Source organism: Erinaceus europaeus, chromosome 4, assembly GCF_950295315.1.
Source record: "Erinaceus europaeus chromosome 4, mEriEur2.1, whole genome shotgun sequence".
Classification (NCBI taxonomy): domain Eukaryota; kingdom Metazoa; phylum Chordata; class Mammalia; order Eulipotyphla; family Erinaceidae; genus Erinaceus; species Erinaceus europaeus.
In genome coordinates this window covers 122,539,861-122,566,374 of record NC_080165.1, presented here as the reverse complement: position 1 = coordinate 122,566,374, position 26,514 = coordinate 122,539,861, and the positions used below count along the sequence as shown (strand labels likewise).

Genomic DNA, 26,514 nt, shown 5'->3' with positions numbered 1-26,514 from the left:
TTCTGCACCCCATAATAACCCTGGGTCCATACTCCCAGAAGGATAAAGAATAAGGAAGCTATCAGGGGAGGGGATGGGATATGGAGTTCTGGTGGTGGGAATTATGTGGAGTTGTACCCCTTTTATCCTATGGTTTTGTCAGTGTTTCCTTTTTATAACTAAAATTTTAAAATAAATAAATATATAAAATAGTACTATTGATTATTTGGTTCTATAAAATTTCAAAGAATTGAAGTTTTTTTTTTTTCAAATGGGAGAGAAGAGAGAGAATCATGTGGTACATGCATTACTGAGGATTAAACTCAGTGTTCAGATCTGATGCTTTTCCATTTTTTTCCCCAGCCACAGAACCTTTTCACTCTTCCTTCCCCTCCTCCTCCTACACTTCCACCCCCCTTTCTTCTTCTGTCCCTTCCCCATTTTACAGCAAAAGATTATATTCAATATAATCCTGGGAGGGCAAAGAGACAGAGTATTATCACAGACCTTCTGTGAATCTTTGAATCAAATCTAGCACTTACCATTTATTGTGCTTTACAGACTGGGAGATAGAATGCCACCTGACAAAAAAAGAAAAGTAAAGTAAACAAACAAAAACCAGCAGATTCACAGACAGAATCAAGATCCTTGTGATAAAGACAGAATCTGGTATTTTTCCATGACTTCCACTGTAGCTGAAAAATAAATTACTAGCAAAATATTATCTGGAACTTTTTAAAATAAATATTTTATTTTATTTATTGGGTAGAGACAGAGAAAAATTGACAGGGAAGTGGGAAGGATAAGGGGGGGAGGGAGAGAGGAAAGAGAGACCCTTGTAACACTGCTTGACCTCTTGTGAAGCTTCCCCTGTAGGTGGAGACCAGCAGCTTGAGACTGGATCTTTCTTGCACATTATCCCTTGTCTGCTCTACTGAGTGTACCACCTAGATAGTGGTAGTTTTAAGTTCCCTTTGTCTCAAAGTGGTATTGATAACTAGGTGCAGTTACTCATTGTGAGCATATGATTCACAAACAAAAAAGAAAACTTTTGATTGTAACATTTCATGGACATTTTAAAAAAATTATAGGAACATCATTTAAATTTCAATTTTGTTCCTTGGGATTTCCTCCAAACATGAGTTAGTTAATTTATTTATTTTTAGCATTATTTATTTATTTTACTGGACAGAGAAATATAGAGGGAAGAGGATACAGAGTGCAAGAAACAGACACCTGCAGCCCTGCTTCACTGCTTGTGAAGATTTCCCACTACATGTTGGGGACAGGGGCTTGAACCAGGATCCTTGTGCACTGTAATGTGTTCACTTAACCATATATGCTACCACCTGGCTCCAAAAAAGTAGTGTATGAAGTATATAAATAAGCTACTGGGGGATAAAACATAAATAAATAAACTACCTTTTAGTTTGACTATCAAATCAATCAGTAGGTAAAAATGTGATAGTTATTAGGATGAAATAGGAACAGGTAAAAGGCTCATTTTTATAGTGGGAGGACATTGGACCTTTGGTGATGGCTTCAGTGAATCTCATCACATGTAGAGTTGAAAAGCTAATTTTTTAGAATTGTATGGTGTCACAAATCAATGTCAAGTCAATTAAAAGTAGGTCAAATATAAATAATTAAAATTAGAATGAGGGAAATTTCAGTGTGTATTGTGGCTTTGTTGTTTATTGCTGGGTGCTTTAAACTTTTCCAGTGCCCTCAATGATTAATTAATTATAAGCCACACAAAAATGCAAAAAAGTCTGTTGTTCCAAATGAAGTTTGCTGAGGTCACATTTAATCTCTGAGGTAAGAGGCTATAGGCTCATAAAATTTGCATAGTTATTCACATTTCTTATTAAATCAGAAGTTTTAAACTGTGCACTTAATTTTTTTTACTTAGAATTGGCTACAGTTTCCATCAAGTATGTTACTTGGGATTTATTATTATACATACACACTTACCATGATCACAAACATATTCTTAGAAAAATAATTAAAAATGAAGAAAAAAGAAAATAAGATTTGCATAATAAAATTATAATGATTTTCAGTCATATTCCTTTTGTGTATTAATGTGCTGAATCAAACTATAATTTATATGATAGATACTGAATTAACTTTCCACATTATTTCCCAGCAGTAAAATTGAGCACTTATAAGTGGAAAATTATTCTTCCTGGCAGTGAACAGACTAATGACATTGTAGACCTAGCTTTGGTATCAGTTGTTGCTAGAGATAAAAATAATAAGCTTTTTTTTTTTAATCTGCATTTCTTTCTCAGAACTGTAAGGATCACACAGGTGGTCCTTATTGCAGCCAGTGTCTTCCTGGTTTCTTTGGAGATCCTACAAAAGGAACCTCTGATGACTGTCAGCCCTGTGCATGTCCCCTCAATATGCCATCCAATAAGTGAGTAGCAAAGTTATTTTTGTAATAAGTTTGACATCCATATCTGTAAGTTCAGTTTTGAGAGACAATATGCCCTTCTTTCATCACACAAAAGAAATAATAAATATATGCATGAACTTCTCAGGAAGGTAATACAATATTTTTTCTAAATATAAGATATGTAAAGGTATGCCTATTATTCTGCATAGTTTTTAATATTTTAGATCTAGTTTTGATGACTTCTTATCTATGCAGAATTAATTAATTATTAATTAAATAATTTCCACACTAACTCTAAAGAACACATTTTAAATAAACATGGACAATACTGACAATCACATCTTCATACTATAATAAAAAATGGTCATTAATGTAAATCTTTTAAATCTTGGTTATGTCAAAAGCTCCTTAAAAGTACTGAAGTAAGTGGCCTGGGCTGTGACGCAGTGGTTAAGTGCACATGGCGTGAAGCACAAGGACTGCCATAATGGATCAAGTCCCAGGCTCCCCGCCTGCAGGGGGATTGCTTCACAGACAGTGAAGCAGGTCTGCAAGTGTCTATCTTTCCTTCGTCCTCTTTGTCTTCCCCTCCTCTCTTGATTTCTTCCCGTGCTATCTAACAACAACAATAATAACAACACCAACAAAGGCAACAAAAGGGAAAATATAGCCTCTAGGAGCAGTGGATTCGTAGTGCAGGCCCCAAACCCCAGAGATAACCCTTGAGGTCAAAGTAAATTTGAAATAATAGATCAGTTTACCTGTTTGTTTTCTTTAAATACCATTTCTATTCTGTAGCACATGATTTAGTTATCATAATATTTTACTATGTATATGTACTAAACATTATAGCACATTATAAATTATTTGAATATTGAAATATTGGTGAAAATTGTACCCCAATTTGCATAATATATTTATAATGTTAATTTCAAAGCTAAACTTGATGTAGCTGCTTAGTTCCATCTGTTTTTGTTATGTGACTTGTAGTAAAATTACTTAAACTGTCTGTATCTCAGTTCTTATTAGCTGTGATTATAGAAACCTCTCAGATTTTTTGTGACAATAACTTAAAATTCACAGACCGCTTACAATATTGACTAGACACTGTGAGCCTAGTACAGTGACTGTCATTAAGTAACTTGATTTGAGTCATAAAAATGGATATGTCCGACTCAGAATTTTAATTTCAATTTCAGCTAGTTTTCTGACCTTGAAAAGTGGTTTACATTGAGGATATCTTTAAAATAGCACACTATAATTTTTGGAAAACCAAAAGCAAGTGTGTGTGTGTGTGTGTGTGTGTGTGTGTGTGTGTGTGTGTGTGTGTGTGTGTGTGTTAGTGAACAGAACATATGCTGTGTTTAGTAGGTGCCTGAATGGAAACAAAGTTTAAGGTTCTTTGGCAACTACAACTGTGAGAATAGGAGTAAGGAGGCAAAAAGAAATATATCTGGAAAATAATGAACATGGGGGGACAAAGAAAATTACATCTTGCTCTCTGGTGTACATGAGAACTGTTAGAGCCTGAAATGGAGGTTCTATTGCTTCAGTATAGCTGATTGGAATTTTCCAGATACATCTAAACTCCGAATCTGTTATTCTATACAACTTTTCACTTAAGAATGCAGTGATTGTACATCTGGCCATTCAGTGGCATCCCACTTCTCAATAAAAATATCATAGATGACCTCCACAATCTGTCTTGGAGCCCCACCTCCCAAGAGCCCTATCACACTGTGGTAAGATAGAAGCAGGCTAGAGTTTGGTTCTATGCTAACACCCGTGTCCAGCAGAGAAGCCATTACAGAAGCCAGTCCTCCCACCCTCTGCACCCCATAAAGATCTTTAGTCCATACTCCCAGAGGAATAAAGAATAAGGGAAGCTTCCAATGGAGGGGAGGGAATATGGAACTCTGGTGATGGGAATTGTATGGAATTGTACCCCTCTTATACCACAATCTTGTCAAGCATTATTAAATCACTAATAAAAATTATAAAAATATATCGTAGAATGAGATACCAGTCCAGCACAGCTGCTTATTATAGTATAGTGTGGACCCTAGTATAGAATTTCTGAAAGATATGATTGAGTAAGTGAAACTTAAAAATGTATTCTCAAGGTTGATTGATATTGTTAAAAAAATACACAAGAGCTGATAGATGGAGGACTTTGCTTGGATAAATGTAGGTATTGTGACTTTTTCTGTTTACTATGCTTCTACTTTAACAATAGGTTCTAATTGTATTACTAAATGAAAAAAGTAAAGTTAGCAAGTGTTAAAACACCACCCATTATTTCCAAAGGACTTGAGTTTACTGTGCTTAGTGATGGCATTTCCTAAAATGTGTGCATTCCAAGTTGGTATAATTATGCAGATCTAACTTTTAAGAAGTCAACACAATAATGGCAGCATTAGCTGTATTAAGTATTTAAAGTATTAAAATGTTTCAGTTTTTCAGGTGCTTTCACTTACATTAAATAATTATTAAACTATTGTGTGTAAAGAAGTTGAATTTGAACCCAAGCAATAATCTTTTAAATTGTAGTTTTACACGTGCATTTTCATAAGCAAAAAAGACAGTGATAATCTTTAAATTTTAAAAATTACAAATTAATATTTAGTTGTAAAGACAGTAAAAAGATTTTAATTTCAAAAAAACCTTCAAAAATAGACATAATTCAACTTTAAAAGATAAAAATTCAGTTGAAATGTTTTTCTTTTACCCAAGAAATAATGTAGCACAATGATTTAGATAAGCTCTCCTATTTAAAAAGTTGCTTAAGAGGCATTACTGTTATGATCAGAATTAGAATCTTTGAATAATAAATTGAATATTCACTTAGAATTTGAATTTTCATAGATTGTTCAGAGCAAAACTCTGCTAAAAGCTACCAAACCTCCATTTCAAATTGTAAGGCTTTGTAACAGTTTGACTTTGCAGACTTATCTCAATGTTACTACGAGAGTCAAATGCATACTTTGATAGAGATATATTGTTATTTTTATGATGTATAAAATTAAATAATCAAATTTTACACATACATCAAATTCATCAACTATAGTATTCACTGTTCTTAATCTTCTCATCTCTGTGGTGTGTATAATCTAGCTATATTATGACTAGATTGGAACACTCATCTCTAGAGAAGCAAACAAATGTAAATATTTCAACTGTCTTGCACTCATTAATTTCTAAAACTACATAGATTATATATTAAATCTATATGAAAGAGGAATATATTTTGTCCTTGATATATTTGAATAGATGACATTATTGAAATTGCTTATCCATAACTTAGTAAAATTTTATTTTGATTCTTACATAAGGTCCAACAGAATTTAGGCCTTCAATAAATTTTTCTTACTGACTACAATTGGACACTTGTATATCAGGAACATTGAAACTGAAATTTTTGAAAGAATTTTTGAAAGAGGAGGAGAGACATCTGCAGTGCTGCTCTCCTGCTGATTAAACTTCCTTCCCCTGCCTCCCTTACTTGGGGACTGGGAATTAAACCCCAGTTCCTAACTTGTGACAATGTGTCTTTTACTGGATGTGCCACCATGTTTTCAGCTTTTATTTTGAAAAAAAATTACCAGAGCACTGCTCAATTTTAGCTTATGGTGGTGATGGGAAATGAACATGGGAACGTAGGTGCCTGAAACGTGAAAGGCTCTTTGCAAAGTAATTATATTATCTCCCTAGCCCTATGAGTCTTTAGTAATGACGTGAAATTACTTGTGAAAGCACTCTGGAAATGTAAAGATCTAGTCTATTATTATGGCTAATTTTTCCTGGAATTTTTTTTATTGCTGTCAGAGAGTACATTTAGTTTCTGTCATTTTTAGTGATGCATGAGTATATTTGAGAACTTGAGATCCATTTTGTAAATAGTTTTAAATTGTCAGAAACCATATCAAACAGCTTTGGCATGATTTACAGCAAACTTACTTGGGATTAACAAAATTGATATGATTTTCTTGCCATTGCAGTAAAACTGCACACAGGAAACCTAGGACTTCTAGTTAGAAGTACTTTTTTCTGTAAATTATGAGGTAGTGACAAAAGTTCAAATTTAAAGGAAGAAGTGCATGCATTCTAGCAACTAGTTATTTTTTTCCTTTTGGGTATGAAAACAGTATCAAATTTTAGATGAAGGCAAAAGTAAACCCTGATTATTTAAATTGCATGTGTGCTGCTTCTTGTCAGTGCAGTCAGATTTCTACATGAATATCCTCAGTAGCAAGCTACCTTTGAATTACAGATAGCTGGTCTCAGACTTCTCTCTCAAGCATGGATGTGCTTGAAGAGATCATAGTTAAGCCTTTTTGGATTATGCTACTCTTGACTTCCACCAGAAACTCTAAAACTGTGAAATGATTTATATGGATAATTTTTGTAAAATATACGTATGTCAGACTTCACTTTTGCTCCCTTACCCCCAAGAGATTCATTTAGACCTTTCAATATCTTAAAATGTTTAAAATGATAAAACCACTATATTCTAATCCCTTGGTACTATAAAACACTTTTAAATCCACACAGTACTACAATGAGTTTAGCTAGAAGAATTATACTAAAAAAATATAAAATATGGCTTGATCTACCCAAAAGTTAAGAAAATGTTCTCAGTCATGAAAATGTCAGTTAAAATCAGATCAGAACTTTGCAGTTTAATTGTTGTTTTCCCTTTAATTCATTTACCCATCAAGCAAGCCTCTACTGAATAGTCTTGTCATATGTAATAGAAAATAAATCTTTATAGGGAAAACATAATGGGGGAAAGATTAACTGGGGGCATTTCCTTTTAAAATGGTAGAGTGGCAAACTCACAGAATTCAAAACAGTTGATGACTCTTCCAAGAGCTATTGTTTAAATCTTGGAGTGTTTAATGCATGAGAGATTTCTCTCTCAAACTAGAGATCTATGACAGAGCAGAGTTGGTAGTTGAAATCTAAAGTTATCACAAAATTTCTCTATTGGTTTTTCACTTACTCTATTGTAGATTACACTTAAACTGGCTATGTGCCAAGAATAATATATTTTGGAACCTGACGGGCAATGTAAAATGACAGTGTTGCTTTGTTTGGTAATTATAAATTTAGTAGGAATATGCACAATTGGTCTCTTCTGAAAGTATTTCATCTGAATCCATCTGCGTAATGGGTACAGCATACCTATGAATACAAGTGGACTATAAAATACACACAAACACACACCACACACACACACACACACACACACACACACACACACACACTGTAGTACTTGAAGCAGAACACTCACGACCATCATCACCATCACAACTATGACCACCATCACTTTCATTAACACCTACTGAATATTCCATTTTCTCTAACAAATTTGTAGATGCAATGAATTCATAATGATTTGGATAAAGAAAAAGCATGTGAGTGTGTGTATGTTTGTGTTGTCAGGCTTGGGAAAACTCTGCAAGGCAGTTCTATAGTCACACTTGTTACTGATGATCACAGACCCACAACAGTCAAAAGTCAGTTAATAACATGTCACAAGCATGTTATTCTCCACTGGGCTATATTCATGTCTGCAGAAACAGCAATGTCATTTCATTTTCAATTGGCCAGACTCTAATCTCTGTCAGTGAGACAGGAGTGACCACCCTGTACCTTTTGTCACAGCAATAATGGAGAAAGATAAATGAAAATGTTCTGCTAATGACTTTGTGTGTGTGCTTCTTCCCTGTCCCTGTTGTTTGCCACAACATCAACATAGCTTTAGTCCGACGTGTCATTTAGACCGCAGTCTTGGACTCATCTGTGATGAATGCCCTGACGGGTACACAGGACCACGCTGTGAGAGGTAAGCATGTGCCATGCTGTCTTTCAAAATTCTTTCTGTCTTGGGAGTCATAAAACAGGAATCATCATCCTTTGCTCTGGCCCAGAAAAGCCACACTACTCAGTGAAGTGAAATAAAATTTCTCTCCAGACTTGTCAAACAAATGCATGATATTTTTTATAGTTTATTTATTCTCCAGAAGTTGCTCTATAAATCTTCATCCACTCAGTGATATTTGATTAATGTTTTAATTTTAAAGGTTAAGCATTAACCTACAATCTTTCTAGAAAGTACTGCTCAAGTGGAAAGTCGTGCACTTTAAGATTTATCTTACTGTCTACATTGGCACCATTTATTTTTCATAATTAGCTTTGTGTCCTTAAAATGTGGCCTGCTTAGTTCATAGTTGAACAAGTGGTCCATAATTTACCTTAGATATATTTGAAAACAGCAACAAAATGTAATTTATTATCATGATTTATAGCTGCTTCTAATAACTACTAAGCTGGTATTTTAGTTCTTGTTGATTTGCAGAAGAAATATGTATATGTATATATATATTATATACACATTTATATATTATATATACACATTTATATATTATATATATATATTTGTATTGTGTGTCATTTTTCCTCTGAAATCTTTCTGAAGAGAAAGTGTTTTTTCTATATTTCAGTCTTAATGTGGAAATTGTAAAAACTCCCCTTTGAATGATTGTCACATCCCATAACCTCTTGTTCTAGCACTGAAAATAGTCCTCTTTGCTTCTACCACAGGGAGGTGGTGGAAACTGAGAAGTGATCTGCTTTCACCCACCATCACCAAGGTTACCCCCATGGAGGGTTCTGCCTATCTTTACCTGGCCCTGTTTCCACAAGGAGTACAAAGTTAGTGACACAGGAGCCAATCACACAGAAAGAATTTAGTCAGCAGTTAGCAATCTATGGACAAAGTGTGTACGGAAGTTCCTAGTAGAAACAAATACTATTTGTGAATGTGACAGCATCTGTAAATGAGCTATAGGAGAACAGAATTGAGATAAAAAAGATTTATTTGCAAAAGAGAAACAGGAGCTCTTTATTAAAAAAAAAATACAGAGCATGTATGTAGTACTTACTATACTAGGAGAACATATCATTACCAAAACAGATTTTCATAAAATATCTAATTCCCCACTGGGTTACTACAGGCAACCCTCTTTTAGCTACTGAAAAATGACAGCTGTTCTGTCATAAAAGGCCATTAAATCTACTTACTGAGGTGAGCATAATCTCTGATGTATTTATATTGGTTTGCTTCATGCTCTATGTGCTGTTAGAAAATAGTTTCTGAACTACCTACAGTTTAAAATCCTTCATTTCATTTTACACATCTGTTTAGAAACTACCACGGAGGATAGTAACTGGACTAGATATAAATTTACAAATGGTAGTATACATTTTTTTGCCCACAAACAGCTCACATATTTAATGCTGATGAATATGAATTCTAGAAGCAATTCTATTTTGAACAATAAAAATCACCAGAGAAAGAATGATTTACTTTGTAAAAACTTTTATTAGTTCAGTGAAATTCAGGATGTAAATACATATGCAGCCAACCTGGTTGAGCATACACATTACAGTGCACACGGACCCAGATTCAAACTTCCTGGAGGGGAAAGCTTCACAAGAGGTGAAGCAGTGCTGCAGGTGTCTCTCTGTCTGTCTCCCTCTCTATCACCCTTCCCTCTCAATTTTTGGCTATCTCTACCCTATAAATAAATAAATAAATAAATAAATAAATAAATAAATAAATTTTTAAAAAGCAATACATATGCAGCTTTATCAAGTGGCATCTAAAGTTCTAATTTTTCGGTTAAAACTAGTATTAACAGGAGCTGGGCGGTAGTACAGCAGGTTAAGTGCACGTGGAACAAATTGCAAGGACTGGTGGAAGGATCCCAGTTCGAGCCTCAGCTCCCCACCTTCAGGGGAGTAGCTTCACAAGTGGTGAAGTAGGTCTGCAGGTGTCTCTCTTTCTCTCCCCCTCTCGGTCTTCCCCTCCTCTCTCCATTTCTCTTTGTCCTATCCAACAATGATGACATCAATAACTAGAACAATAAAACAACAAGGGCAACAAAAACAAATAAATAGATCTAAAAAAATTTAAAAAATTTAAAAACTAGTATTAACTGTTATTCCATATTAGGTCGAATATTGGGGTTTTTTTCTAGACAGAAAACTATGGGCCAGCAGTTTCCAGGAATATTTAGGGTTTATGTTTTCTCTTTATTTTTTATCAACATATTTATATTTTTGTTGAAACATAATTGTATTCGGACACTGTGTAGCTTTGGGTTATGTCTCATTGACCATCAAGTCAATTGTATAGGTCCAAAATATTAGAGAAATGCTCTTTTTTTTGGGGGGGGGGGATTTTGCTTAGAGAGGAAGGGATCAGGGAAAGTAAGGGTCAAGATAATGAGATACTGGTTGCACTAAAAATCTTGTAATCAAAACTTTTCTGCTAGTGATTGCTGCAATCAGTGTATGAATATCATCTACATAAATTCTGCATTATATGACTAAGTCAGTGTTAAGTCAAACCATAGCTGTTACTGGATTAGATAGTTCTCTGCTCACATAAGTTTGGGAAGTAATATTAGCATGTTAAAATTTCTAACATGTCGTAGAGTGAAGAGATCTGTTCAATTCAATATTTTCTAATCTTATATGACCTACAAACCCAGGAAGTAGCACAGCATATTTATGCTCATGGGTTCTCGAGTTCAATCTCTGGCATCACATATGGCAGAATGATACTCTGGCTCTCTATCATAAATACCTAAAAAATGCATCCATATATTTACATTAATAAACTTGAATGTAAATGTTAAAGTGCCATATGAAATACCTGTTGTGTGTATTCAGCAAGTTGTCCGTATATGTCCTGAAAAAATAAAATAAAATATAGATGCTTCTTTAGATATTCCTTTTAGTTATTGTTTTTTTTTTCTCATGAGTGTAGTGATGAACATGGCTACAGTTTCTCACCTCCCAATGAGAATTCTTTTTTTGATGTATATATATTCCCTTTTGTTGCCCTTGGTTGTTTTTTTTTTATCATTGTTGTAGTGGCAAACGCTAGAAGAATTGTTGTAGTTATTGTTGTTGCTATTGATGATGCCGTTACTGTTAGATAGGACAGAGAGAAATGGAGACAGGAGGGGAAGATACAGGGGAGAGAGAGAGAGAGAGAGAGAGAGAGAGAGAGAGACCTGCAGACCTGCTTCACCGCCTGTGAAGTGACTTCCCTGCAGGTGGGAAGCCAGGGGCTCTAACCGGGATTCTTACTTAGGTCCTTGCGCTTTGCGCCACTTGCGCTTAACCCGCTGTGCTACCGCCCAACTCCCCCCAATGAGAATTCTTTGCAGAACACTCATCGACAGTTCAGGACCCTTTGCAGCCTCTTATATCAGGCCTCTAAGTTTCTCTCCGCATCTACTCTCTCCCTCTTCCCCCTGAGTCCTTAGTTTTGAGGAAATACACACAAGTTTTACATTGTATTTTCCCCTCTCTGCCCTTATTAATTTCTACATATAGTGAAACTGTTAGGTCTTTGTCCTTCTCTTATTGGCTTATCCGACTTAGCATGATGTCTTTTAAAATTTTTTAATATTATCTTCATTTATTTATTGGATAGAGGCAGCCAGAACTTGAGGTGGGTTAAGATAGAGAGGGAGAGAGACAGAGAGACACCTGCAGCCCTGCTTCACCACTCATGAAGCTTTCCCCCTGCAGGTGGGGACCAGGGCTCAAACCTGGGTCCTTTTGCGCTATAACGTGCGGTCAACCAGGTGCGCCACCACCTGGTCTGTCTTGATGTCTTCAAGTACCAGATGATTTCTTTTTTTCTTTTTTTTTTTTTGTGGGAGAATTCTGAACTTATTAGTTGGCATATGAAAAATTTCAAGATCTTATTAGATGCCCTGTCTTCTGAGGATAATAGATCATCCTGAAGAAATTGAGCTAAGTGTAATGTGGTTTTGTTGGATGTGATAATGGTCATTATACATCATTATTTATTTCTGGAGCAAAGTCATACTGTTTTTTTTACACTAGAAGGAACAGTTCTTTTCCATTTTATTTTATTTTTATTCACTATGGCAGTTATTCAAGATTGTACCTCATATTCCCAGAGAGTAAGTGACATAGCTCACTTAAGAAGTCTGTTTCTTTGCCATGTCCCCACTTCTTCAAAGGAAGTTTTAGTGCTGTGGTCTCTGTAAATCCTTCTCAGTGCTGCATTTTTAAGATTTATTTATTAGTGATTTAAAATGATGTACAAAGTTGTAAGATAACAGTAGCATAACCCATACAGTTCACCACTAAAGTCATACTCTTAATGTTAAATAAGATGTGAATTTACATAGGTATGATTATAAGCATTAAATATCAAAAAGTCATGGTGAATCAGATTATAATGCAAAGGGTCTTCTTACTATTATAATATTCACTTAGTACCACTTCTGAAAAGATATCAGGGAATTTGATGCAACATTTTGATAGTTTATTGATAGGTAATTATCTGTTGAATTGATGGGTTGCTTTGATTTTCTAATCATATTTATACACCAACATTCACAATGTGTAAAACTATTAATGGTAATATAATTAAAATGACTCACTTCAATTTAAAAATATGATAGCACCTGAGGAGATGGATCAACAAGTAGAATGCAGAACTTGCAAGCCTATGGCCCTGGAGTAGATCCCCTGAACCACAACACCAGAACTCTTCTCTGATCACTCCACATTTTTGTCTTTCTCTCCCAAAATAAACATTTAAATGTAAAATAAAAATTATGGTAAAAGATTAATTCTGCAAGACTAGTATGGTACCAACAATTGTTCAGGGAAACTTTGAGAATATTCAATGTCTCTTACCAAATCAGCGACTTTGTCTATAATTATGATATTTTTTTTGCCTCCAAGGTTATTGCTGGAGCTCAGTGCCTGCACTGCGAATCCACTGCTCCTGGAGGCTATTTTTTCCCTTTTGTTGCCCTTGTTGTTTACCGTTGCTGTTATTATTACTGTCATTGTTGTTGCATAGGACAGAAAGAAATCGAGAGAGGAGGGGAAGACAGAGATGGGGAGAGAAAGACACCTGCAGACCTGCCTCACTGCTTGTGAAGCTACCCCCTCTACCCCCGCTGCAGGTATGGAGCCAGGGGCTCCAACTGTGATCCTTATGTGGTCATTGTACTTTGCACCTAAAGTGCACTACCGCTGAATGTTTCTAGAACATCCTCAAGTGATTTCCTCTTTTACTTAAATGGTAGAAAGCATTTCTCTACACAAAGGTGTATTTGTGAATATGTAAGCATGAAAGTGATGTGCTACTGAAATTATATTCACTCATTTTGATTTTTTCCCCTTTCATTTTTGACCCTTGCTCCTTTAGAACTTTGAGTTTGCTAAGATAGCATAGATAACAGAACTGACCTGATGTAAGACTTTAGATATGTTCTTTCTCTTCTCCTTTGGCAAGTGTGGCTTAATACTAAGCATGGACAATAGTAATTGAAAGAAAAGATAGAACACTATATACGGAGGTGATGCATATAAAGGGGCATCTGTGCATCTGTAACATAAAGCTGCAATTCAAAAGATCCAATAAAAGAAAACTTGCAGCTGGGGGCAGGGGGAGTAGCACAGCGAGTTAAGCTCATATGGCATGACACAAAGTGCAAGAACTGGCTCAGGGATCCCGGTTGGAGCCCCCCTGGCTCCCCACCTGCAGGGGGGGGTCCCTTCACAAGCAGGGAAGCAAGTCTGCAGGTGTCTGTCTTTCTCTCCCCCTCTCTGTCTTCCCCTCCTCTCTCTATTTCTCTCTGTCCTAGCCAACAATAATAATAACAATGATAAACAACAAGTCAACAAAAGGGAGAAAAGTAGTCTCTAGGAGCAGTGGATTGGTAGTGCAGGAAATGAGCCCCAGTGATAACCTTGGAGGCAAAGTAAATAAATAAAGGAAGAAAGAAAGAGAAAATAAAATTGCTACTATAATTTTAAAAATATTCTTTATAGCATCTTATATATAAAAGACAACAAATGTAAGTTTTCCAATAGTATATAAAACAGACACTTACGGAAAACATAGTATGTGTTAAAATGATTTGTGGGTACATTAAGCATAAAGGATGGCATGTTGCCCAACTAAGTAGCCATGCCTGCTTTTCAGTGAAGACTTCTTCACGAAAATATACTTCTGTATGTATATGTGAATGCATGCAAAATCCTTGTAAGTGAAAACATACACCAGCCTCCACCAAATAATGAGAATCGTGAGTTACAGTTTTCTGTTTAATAAATTCTGAATCATCGCTACTGAATTTCCTTCTGAGCCTGTTTCCTCAATAACAAGCTCTTGCTACAACACAAATATGTGAACTTTACATATTTGTACAGAAAACAACCAATTGGAGTAGATACATATGATGTGTGGCACTACAAAAGCTTTCCAACATGGACCTGAATTTCTTTAGTGTGCCAGCAGCACATTTTGTATTATGCTTTGGTCTTGTCTTCAGTGCCAATGACAAGGTGTTTTGTTTTTTTTCTGGCTGTTATCTAATGACTAGTGGGATTGGCAGAATTTCATCTAGTATCTCCACTGCAGTTATAAACTGCTATTTTTTAATTACTTGAATTTGAGGGGGAAAAAAGGACTTATAAGAGAAACATACCATCCATGGAGAGTAGTAGTTTGAAAAATATGTAAACATTGCCCCCGTTGGGTTTAACGAATTCCTACCAGATATTCACTGATGAAATGTTTTGTTTTAGGTGTGCAGAAGGCTATTTTGGACAACCTTCTGTACCTGGAGGATCATGTCAGCCATGCCAATGCAATGACAACCTTGACTTCTCCATCCCTGGCAGCTGTGACAGCTTGTCTGGCTCCTGTCTGATATGTAAGCCTGGTACAACAGGCCGATACTGCGAGCTCTGTGCTGATGGTTATTTTGGAGACGCAGTTGATGCAAAGAACTGTCAGCGTAAGTCCTGAACTATTGATGCCCTGACAGAACTGATGCACCCTACCTCAGAGTAGCTGATGAGTTCTTGAGTGGTGACTGGAGAGTAGGAAATTATGCGTAGTGTGTATATGATAGATGCATATATCGTATATACAGTCTGAATATTTAAAAATATATCTTTAAACTAACATAAACTCTTCTGCAAATTGCTACATTGTGCAAGTTTCATTTTTAAAAATGATGCACAAAAAAAATTAAATTAGGTAGGCCCTATTTACTTCTTACTGCTTTTTTTTAGTCTAGTTGTTTTCTTGAGGTAAATTTATCCACCTGTATTATTTCATCATTACTTGTTAGTAGATTTTTATCTATAATTTAGTTATGAAATTTATATTTTTATTCTTTATTAAAGATATAGTTCTGCTTATATTTTTACACATTTGCATTTGTGATTTCTGAGTGATAAAATTTCACATTCAGACTATTCACGGTGTCATTACTGAGTCTTCATTCCACAAAGTTAATCTGTGGAACTGCATCAGTTGCTGTATTGCCCCTGTCATCTTAACCATTTTAGCTGTACTATTCAGTATTGCAGAGAATTTCCAAAGATGATTTATATACACACCAAGCTCACTGTCAACTTGACACCAAAATTCAGATACAGTAAGAAATGATTAATTTGGAAAAATAATGTGATCAGTACTATAGATTTTGATAGTTACTCAAACATAGTCTCTAGATATTCTCTGTTACTTTTAGGTTTAGTGCTAAAACTTTGCAAAATGATCTCAGCAGTGTGTTGACTTATGAAAAACAAATAATGGAATGCCCAGTCAAGCATGTAACAAATTAGAAAAAGTTCTATTCTAGCATTTAATTGTCAATATAACTACCTGATTTATATCATTAATAAAAAACATATAAATGATTAGAATTTTTTACCAGTCAAAGATCTCATTTTTTAACAGAGAATACATCATATTTCACTATCCTCCCCACACACATTTTATTGAATAAGACAGAAATTGAAAGGGGAAGGGGGAGGTAGAGAGGGGGAAAAGAAGACACCTAAAGATATGCTTCACCACTTGTGAAGCTTTCCTGCTCCAGTTGGGGGGTAGGCGTTCCAACTTGAGGCCCTGCACTATCCTTGCGCATAGTAAGTACTATGTGCACTTAACTGGGTGCACCACTGCTCGGCCTTTTAAATTTACATTTTCCTGATGGTTAGTGATATTTAACTAATTTTCTTGTACCTGTGTCTTTTTGTGGAAAAACAAAAAGTTTGTTCACATATTCTGCCAAATGTTTAAATTGGTTGAATTTTTTTGCTATTGAATTATATAGTTTTATTTTCATTTGAGCATTACTTATCAGATATATGATTTGAATTTTTTTCAATAGGTTGCTTTATCATTTTGTTGATATTGTATTTTGCTGTGCAGAAGTTTTTCAATTTGATTTTTTTCCCAGTAGTTTACTTTTGCCTTTGGTGTTTTATTTATTTATGTATTTATTAATTTTTTTCATTTTTAACCTCTCTCTATATAGGCAGGTAGAACCAGAGCATCACTCTGGAAAGGCTATGACTAAAATCAGGATTGAACTTGGGACTTGTATGTTACCCTCTGTGCCACTTTCTGGGTCACTATTGCCTTTGTTTTGATGTCAAACCTCTCTTTGCAGCTTGTCCTTGTAATGTCAACGGCTCATTTTCTGAGGTTTGCCACACAAGGACAGGACAATGTGACTGCAAGCCCAATGTGCAGGGGTGGCGGTGTGATGAATGCAAGGTAAGGGCCAGGAGATGACCCATAAATTAGTTCCTCTTTAAATTGTTTCATTAGCTTTCAATTACATATTCTTTAGTATATATAAAAAACTGTTCCAAAATTGTCTAATTCAACAGGTAAAAAATTCTGTGATTAATGAAATGTTTTCCAAAGAAAAGTACATTTTCTGTATAGTAAATTTAGCCTTCAACTGTATTTCCTTATTAAAAAATTGTTATATTTATTACATTTCAGATGGAATCAGAAACAACTAATATGCAATTTTAGTTCCAGTCTATGTAATGCTAGATTTTCTATCCATATTCCTTGTGTTTTTGGCCAAACAAAATAGCACAGTCCGCTCACTCACTCTTTTTAAGTCAAACTCTTTGTTCTAGGTTAAAAGCCCGACCCCACCGCAGTAAAAGAAGCTTCATTGCTGTGGTCTCTTTTATTTTCTCCATGTTTCTATATGTAAAATGTCAAGCTATTGTTTACATATACACTTTTTTTCTGAAGTGAAATCATAATCAAAATACATTGTTCTTTCCTTTTTTATTTATTTTTTATTTTTTTATTTTTCATGTGTTACTGTGCTGTAAGTATAGAGAATCCTTTATGAGTGTGGATAGATTTGCCTTATCTATCACACATAAATGTGTATTTTTATGCCAAAGACCCTGAAGTAGGAGCAAGTGTTTTTCAGATGTCAAACTGACCTTTCTGTAGAAATTTGAAGGGGCCGGATGGTGGTGCACCTGGTTGACCGCACATGCTACAATGCACAAGGACCCAGGTTCAAGCCCCTGGTCCCCACCTGCAGGGGGAAAGCTTTGCAAGTGGTGAAGCAGGGCTTCAGGTGTCTCTCTCGCTCTCTATCACCCCCTTCCTTCTCGATTTCTGGCTGTCTCTTTTTTTTTTTCTGGCTGTCTCTATCCAATAAATAAAATAAAGATAAAAAAATTGAAGTTATTACATGCTTCTAATTCTTGAATAATATTGTTTGTTCTTTCTTTCTTTTTTTTTTTTATCTGTTGGCTTTTAAAGTCCAATATGTGGTGGGACCCAGAGAAGCAATTCTGTATTTCATGTGGCTGCAATCATGTTGGCTCTGTGTCACCTCAGTGTGATACCACAGGAAGATGTGTCTGTAAATCAGGCTTCATAGGGAAACAGTGCAATATCGGCAGACAGGTGCAGCGACAGGAAGAGCCACTACAAAAAGCACAGGAGGCCGTGGGTTCTCCCCAAAGGTGGGGTTTCAGCAGCTCCAGTGGGTGTCCTCGTGGAGCCTATCGGCCCTCAGTTCGGGTAATCCTAGAAGTGCTGCATGGCTCATGCCTTTGCATGTTGTGTTCTGTGTGAAGCTGCTGACCTTCCCTGGAGGCAGTTTGCCAAATAGCTGTTGCCAAGTGTGCAAATTGCAAAAATATCTAGTTTCTGGATGTAGCTTTTAAAAAAAAGTATATTCAAGTATAATTTTAAATTATTTGAAGATATTACTTAGTGGTTAGAGTACAAGGATTACTTGCATTTAATTTTATAATGTTTATCACAAACATTTAATCATGCTTATATTCAGCCTGGAATATGCTAGAACCAGGTCTCTCTCACGCTCCATAAATTACATAAATAAGTACATAATTCAAGTATATTAAGATGTAAATGTTTAGAGGATTCATAAACCATACATGTAAGAAATATATATACACATACACATATATATGTATATATGAAAAACAAAACAAAGATTTATTTGTAGGAGCTTGCTATCATAGAAGTGTAAGGGTCCTCAGACATAATTTCAAATGAACTCACTTCCATCAGTAAACAAACAAACAAATAAAACAACCTGGTAAAGAAAATAATTTACCCAAGAAAATCCAACCCATTGATTTAGCTCATCAAATGAGATCTCATTGTAGTTAACGAGTTTATTATTTCCCCATTATAATTTTGTTCCTATATAAAGTGCATGAAACATTTTTACAAACTCAACTATGAAATATATACAAAGAAAGAAAGAGGGAGTCGGGCTGTAGCGCAGCGGGTTAAGCGCAGGTGGCGCAAAGCACAAGGACCGGCATAAGGATCCCGGTTCGAACCCCGACTCCCCACCTGCAGGGGAGTCGCTTCACAGGCGGTGAAGCAGGTCTGCAGGTGTCTATGTTTCTCTCCCTTTCTCTGTCTTCCCCTCCTCTCTCCGTTTCTCTCTGTCCTATCCAACAACGACGACAACAACAACAATAATAACTACAACAATAAAACAACAAGGGCAACAAAAAGGAATAAATAAATAAAAATAAAATTTAAAAAAAAGAAAAGAAAGAAAGAATATTTTCACTATCTTCACACAAGGAAAAAAAATGCTGGAAGAAAGGACGTGTGTATGGAGGTGGAGCGGGGGCGGAAAGAAAATGTAAACATGGGAAGAAGCTTTTCATTGAGGCATCAAACATTGATAGACAAGTTCTGTTAGTAGCATCAGAACTTGTAAGAGAGTGGGAGAGTAATCAGATAGGAAGTGAGAATTAAATAAGAAGAATGAGAATGAGAAGAAGGAGAAGAAAGTGAAGAAAAACTAATAATAGATATATTTCTTGATTCTTTAGTGACAGGGTTCCGATAGCAACCTGCCTCTGGTGAAATTAAAGCTGCACCACTTCTAGCTGTAAAGATTTTGATAGTTTCTTAAGTCTTTCTGTAATTCAGTGCCTTCATCTATATTGAGACACACAGGGTTGTATTTTATTGACCACCAAGAATCAACTGTCAAGAGATTACTAGGAAAATGCCTAAGAAGGAAGGATGGAAGAGAATATAGCATGCTAGGAGACTTCTACTGAAATACCAGTCTAACTATGTAAACAGAAAGGAAAAGAGCAAATGGGAAGGGAAAGAAAGTGGGGGGGTTCTGTCAGTCTCAAAACCTTGGTCAGGAAGTAGCCAAACAAAATTTATCCACTAAGGTAATCTAATCCTAGATTAGGTAAAAAGATTCTAGTCCTTTGATTGTAATCAGCCTTTCTGTAGGCAAAGCAAGATCAGGCCAATTATAAGTTCCAAAAGTGAATGCAAAAGTGTGGAAAACTTTGAAATTTATGAATAATCACCCTGGTGCATGATGATGGAGAAGGATCTAAGCTGAGAGTGAGAATGTTTTGCAAAACACCTATCATAGTGACATGGGAAATTGTACCCATGTGCCAACAACTGTACTATAAATTACTATCCTCCTAATAAAAAATAGAAAGTTAAAATATTATTTGAACATCTAGGAAATATACTAGAGATATTCTTTACACAATCAACTTTGGAACTTTTCAGTGATAATGATCATTTGAAAGTTAATTTAATTTAGGGGGCCAGGTGGTGGCCTACCTGGTTAAGCACATACACTACAGTGGGCAAGGACCAAGGTTTAAGCCCCTGGTACCCTCCTGCAGGGGGAAATCTTCACAAGTGGTGAAGCAGGTCTGCAGATGTCTCTCTCACCCCCTCTCTGTCTTTCCCTTCTATCTCCATTTCTCTGTCCTATCCAACAATGACGACAACAATAACAATAATAACTACAACAATAAAACAAGGGCAACAAAAGGGAATAAATAAATATATTTTAAAGTTTATTTAATTTCTAGATTCATGTGTTATGTGGATATATATATCAATATATATACATATTGAGTAAAGAAGTATCTCTACAATTCATATTTTAAGACAAGAAAGTATATAAAATAAAAAATGAATGTGAAATAGTCTATAATTCAAATATTTTAGAATGCTGTGTCCTAATATTTATATGTATATATGTGCATATATATATATAAATACATTTGTGTGTGCATGGATAGTGTGTTGTCATAAGCATGTAATTAGAGTGATAGTGTACATGTAATATTGTTTTGCTATTTGAAAGTTTATGTAACTCTACATATGAAAAATACTTATATACATAAAGCTACTTTAAATGAAATTTTGAAGATGGAATAAAATCATCATATAACATAACATGACTCATCAAAGTGTAATTCAGCTTTTTCTTAATATTGAGTATTTAAATGAAATACAGTAGTATAGTGGATATGCTCAAACTTTAACTTTTTCCCCAAATTCTGATTGTCATTGTAAGATGCCTCTAAATTTGCATCAGTCAGCTTTTTTATAAATAAAGCATTATAATTTAATTTTATTTATAAAGTTTCATTTTAATTTATTTTGCTAGAAAAGTTATACACATTCTTGTTTAGTTATATAGTGAAATCTGAAGTAAAATATAAATAAAGTCAACATTAAATGTAGAAATGAACATCGTTATCAAATTCAGCCAATTTGGCATTTGACTAAGTAATTTTAATTTATAGTTATTAAAAAAACATTTTTCAGTGTAACTGAGTATGGTTAGCAATAATGGTAAATATATACTAATTCATCTCTCTTTGGGTGGATCACATTAAATAGCACAATTTGTTTTTATTAAGAAGTAATAATGACTAAGTCTGATTTTCAAAAATAGAAATGAATTCTATAAAGAATTATTGAGATGACTTTTCCAGAGTAGGATACCATAACAGTGTGACATAATTCACATTTAGAAAGATGTCCCTAACATATTTTATGGATGTGTGTTTTATATTTTTCTAGGAGTGATTTTTTTTTATCTATCTGCATTTTATAACAATCATTCTAAGTCTAATGAAATGTATTTCAAGAAATTCAGTCAAAACTGATCATTAAAGCTTGACTATCAAAAATTATTGGTTCTAGTGGCCAGGTGAAGGCACACCTGGTAGAACACATACATTATGTGTGAAAACTCATGTTCACGGTGTTCAAGGTCCTGGTCCTCAGCTGTAGGGGGTAGAGGGAGTTTCACAATTGTTGAAGCAGTGCTGCAAGTGTCTTTCTCTCCCTTTGTCTCCCTCTTGACTTTTGTCTGTCTATATTATAAAAAAAGAAAGAAAATGATCACCTGAGAGGTAGAGTCTCGCTACCATCAAACCCTTATGGGGAAAAAAAAGTTGCTTGTTCTAATAAATAGTGATTATACATATAAATCACTCATTAGAATTTTCTCCTTTACCTAATCTGGGGCTTTGAAATCTTCTTACAAATCAGGTTTCTAACTTTGTTTTTGTATTAGCGAATTCATAGGCTTTTAAGAATATAGGGGGCACCGGGTGGTAGCACAGCGGGTTAAGCACACACGGCACAAAGAGCACCAACCAGCGTAAGGATCCTGGTTCGAGTCCCTGGCTCCCCACCTGCAAGGGGGTGGCTTCAAGTTGGTGAAGCAGGTCTGCAAGTGTTTATCTTTCTCTTCTCCTCTCTGTCTTCCCTTCCTCTCTCCATTTCTCTCTGTCCTATCCAGCAACAATGACATCAATAACAACAATAATAATAACAACAACGATCAACAACCAGGGCAACAAAAGGGAAACAATAGCATCCAGGAACAGTGGATTCGTAGTGTAGGTACTGAGCCCCAGCAATAACCCTGGAGACAAAAACAAAATAAAATAACAAACAAACAAACAGGGATATTATAGTTCTTTGTACTGCCCACCGAAGTTTATGCCATACCCCAGCCAGAATACCACCATAATTCCTATAAAGTCTTAAAAGACAGTTCGACTACCTTTTTTCTGATGATCATTATTTTCAATGATAAATATTCTGTGTATGAATCAAACCATACTGTGGTTGTCTTTCACGTTCTCACTTCATTAAGCATAACTACCTCTAGTTCCACCTATTTAGTCCTGAAGGATAAAATACCATATTTTTAATGCAAAGTGGTATTGTTTCCTTGAATATACATCCCATAACTTGTTTATCTAGCTTTCAGTTGATGAATATTTTTTCTCTCTTTGGCTATCATGAATAATGCAGTTATGAAGATAGGAGTACAGACAGTCTTTCAAATGAGTGTATTCATCCCCTTTACACATTGCCTTTGAATTTTATGCTGATCCTTGTGCTTTGCGCTACCTGCGCTTAACCCGCTGCGCTACAGCCCGACTCCCTGCCTTTGAATTTTAAAAATGGAACCCAAGGGACTTTGACAAACCACTATTTCTATTAGTATAGGTGTAACGTGTAAGTTGTATTTCTAACACCATAGTGATGCTTAATAACATTTATTAAGACATGTGACACAGTTAAACCAACTATTAAAGGAAAACCACTTATATTTTCCTTTAGACTACTCGTCAGTAAAGAGATAGACAAAAATCAGATAATCTCACGTATAAGTACAATTTAATGAACGAGGTAAAAATGTAAAACACAGGTGAAACTTGAACTAGGAGTGATGTATTAGAGCTAAGCAAAGGACTCTGGAGAAGGAAGAGAGGTATAGAGGTATAAGGTATAAGGAAGGATAGAGAAGGCACTGGGGTCCTGATACACAGTGGTGGAAAATGGCGCAAGTTGGGAGTGACAGTGTTTTGTAGATATTTATCATGGGGAGATAAGAAATTGTACATGTATCAACAACTGTACTGTAAATCATTACCCCCCCCCCCCAAATAAAACCATTTTGAGAAGGAAGAAAGAAAGAGAAGGAAGGAAGGAAGGAAGGAAGGAAGGAAGGAAGGAAGGAAGGAAGGAAGGAAGAAAGGAAGGTTGGAAAGAAGGAAGGAAGGAAGGAAGGAAGGTTGAAAGGAAGGAAGGTTGGAAAGAAATAAGGTTGGAAGGAAGGAAGGAAGGAAGGAAGGAAGGAAGGAAGGAAGGAAGGAAGGAAGGAAGGAGAAAAGAATTTAAAAAAAGAAGGAAGGAAAAAATTTGGTGAGTATTCAGTACTAGTGAAAAGAGACTTAGTTTGGTGGTGGGAGTGGTGCGCAGACAACTATCACAGGGAGATAAGAAACTGTACTCATGTATCTGTAACTGTGGGTAAATCATTATTTACCCAGTGAAGTGGAAAAAAAGGAGGGAAAGTCAGAAGTAACTCATAAGATTCAAATGTAATTAATTTAGATTATCAAGAATAAAGAAAATGAAGTTTTCAGATGAAATAAAAATACAACTCATCCCTTATTTTCACATTGTTGTCACTTCGTTGGGAATCATGGGGGAGGCAATTACAGTGCCCAGATATTGCCATTAATTGTCATAGAATTTCAAAAGAAAGTATTCTATTTGGCTATCACAGGACATATTCAGTATTTTAATTGGTCACCTAATTGTCAGAACAGTGAACAATCAATGGATTTTTATTGGCCTCCTGATCATTTGGTTGCATGTCTCTTATTCTGTAGTTGTTTAATTGATTTAATTTAACATGTTCGTTTTCTTCTATGCAAGCCTGAAACTTTTGGCCTACAATCAGGAAGAGGGTGTATTCCCTGCAATTGCAATTCTTTTGGATCTAAATCATTTGACTGTGAAGAGAATGGTCAATGTTGGTGCCAGCCTGGAGTAACAGGAAAGAAGTGTGACCGCTGTGCTCACGGCTATTTCAACTTCCAAGAAGGAGGGTGCACAGGTCTGTAAACAAAACATCACTATGCCTTCATTCTTTGGTTTCAATGCTTTGACATCTATAAAAGTTTTTTCTTTCTTTTTTTTTTTAAATCAGATTTCTCTGATATTAAAAGAAAGTCAATCTTACATCAAATATATGACACAAAATATTTACTTTAATAAGTAATATATACATTAATTTAAAATAAGCTCAATAACTTAATGTATTACAAATTTAAATACTGGCCTATAAGTAATTCTGTTTTACACGCCATAAATAATAGTTATCCTTAGAGCCCAAGTCCCTCACTGTCTGTGACCTCCCTTCAGCCAGTCACTCAAAGGTTACTGTAGCTTAAAATCAAAACATGCAATTTTTTCTGGTGCCAATGTTATCTTAGTTTAAACTTTACTCCCATGCTAATACAGCTCAACTTTATTTTTTTATCTCTACTTCAAAGTTGGTGAAAATATCATAGAAGCTAATATCTTTTATTTTCCAGCACAAAATTAAGTTTTCATCTACTTTTAAGTGCCTCAAAAACTGGTATTCTGAAAAAGGTACTAGTTGGCTCTCAGTATCTTCAGGAACTCATGAAGAAAGTTAGGCAAGGGTTTCTGGATATAAATCCCTCAAACAGTAATATCATATGGTCAAACATAGCATCCCACAAATCTTCAATTGATAAAATAGAAATAGGAATTGCCACACTAAAAACAAAAGTAAATACTTAACATTAGTTTTTTAAAAATATTTATTTATTTCCTTTTTGTTGCCCTTGCTTTTATTGTTGTTATAGTTATTATTGTTGTTGATGTCGTCATTGTTAGGACACAGAGAAATGGAGAGGGGGGGGGAAGACAGGGAGAGAAAAATAAACACCTGCAGACCTGCTTCACCGCTTAGGAAGCCACTCCCCTGCAGGTGGGGAGCCGGGGTCTCGAACCGGGGTCCTTATGCTGGTCCTTGCACTTTGCGCCAAGTGCACCTAACCTGCTGAGCTACCTCCGGACTCCCTTAACATTAGTTTTGAGTTATATGCTACTAATTGCTTTAGTGTTGTCTGTTTGTCACCAGTGTTATTGCTGGGCTCAGTTCTGGCACTACGAATCTATAATTCCTGAAGACCATTTTTTCTTTTTTTTTTTTCCTTCTTCTTCCTATTTTATTTTATGGGACAGAGATGATTTGCAAGGGGAAGAAGAGAGAGAGAGAGAGAGAAATAAAGACATTTGCAGACCTGTTTCACTGCTCCTGAAGCAAATTCCCTGCTGTTGGGGAGCAGGGGCCAATTAGGACAGAGATAAATTTCAAGGGGAAGAAGAGAAAGAGAGAGAGAAAGGGGGGGAAGACAGACAGAGAGAGAGAGACATTTGAGACATTTGCAGACCTGCTTCACTGCTCCTGAAGCAACTTCCCTGCTCTTGGGGAGCAGGCGCTCAAACACAGATTTTTGCAAATGATAACATGTGCACTCAATCTGGTATTGATCCTTTATTAATGTAGAATTAACCCTTATTCAATCAATAATTAGTTTAACATTACTTTTGCTTATTGAAGTCACTAATTCAATATTTATGATATTCCTTTAATCCATACTCTGATAAATACTTTCTAAAATTTAGAGATATTATTGAGTGTTGTACAAGAGAAATGTAAGAAGTAACATGAATTAAATAGTTTAAAACAGTATATTTCAGATATTCTGAACCACATTCAGTACATAGTTTTATCATAAATTAAACCATTATACGTTATTCTAATGTTATAATTGGAGATCCTCTAAGAGTCTGTAAGAATGAATGACTAAAATACTTAGACGAGTGACTGACTTGAATGCTATGCTATTATTAATATCATCATTATCACTATTTCATTTGTAATAATCATCAATTGTGATAAATATTCTGTTGGCAAGGAACAACTCTCTGATTATTCAGTTTTTCTCTGTGTTCATTATTATGATCCCATAGAAGAAGTTCTCAGAGAATTTCTATTTATAAGTAATGATTGGTGCTATCCCAAGACATTGTGAAC

General features: G+C 35.3%; 1 protein-coding gene across 1 annotated transcript in view; it reads left to right on the top strand.

Moving 5' to 3' along the window:
* Positions 1-26,514, top strand: part of LAMA2 (laminin subunit alpha 2) — a 711,163-nt gene that overhangs the window by 430,918 nt on the left and 253,731 nt on the right. Inside the window, exons 17-21 of the mRNA XM_060190486.1 lie at positions 2,274-2,401; positions 8,142-8,228; positions 15,044-15,255; positions 16,927-17,033; positions 24,318-24,498. Of these exons, the coding sequence (XP_060046469.1) occupies positions 2,274-2,401; positions 8,142-8,228; positions 15,044-15,255; positions 16,927-17,033; positions 24,318-24,498 (715 nt within the window). The remainder of the gene's footprint in view (positions 1-2,273; positions 2,402-8,141; positions 8,229-15,043; positions 15,256-16,926; positions 17,034-24,317; positions 24,499-26,514) is intronic.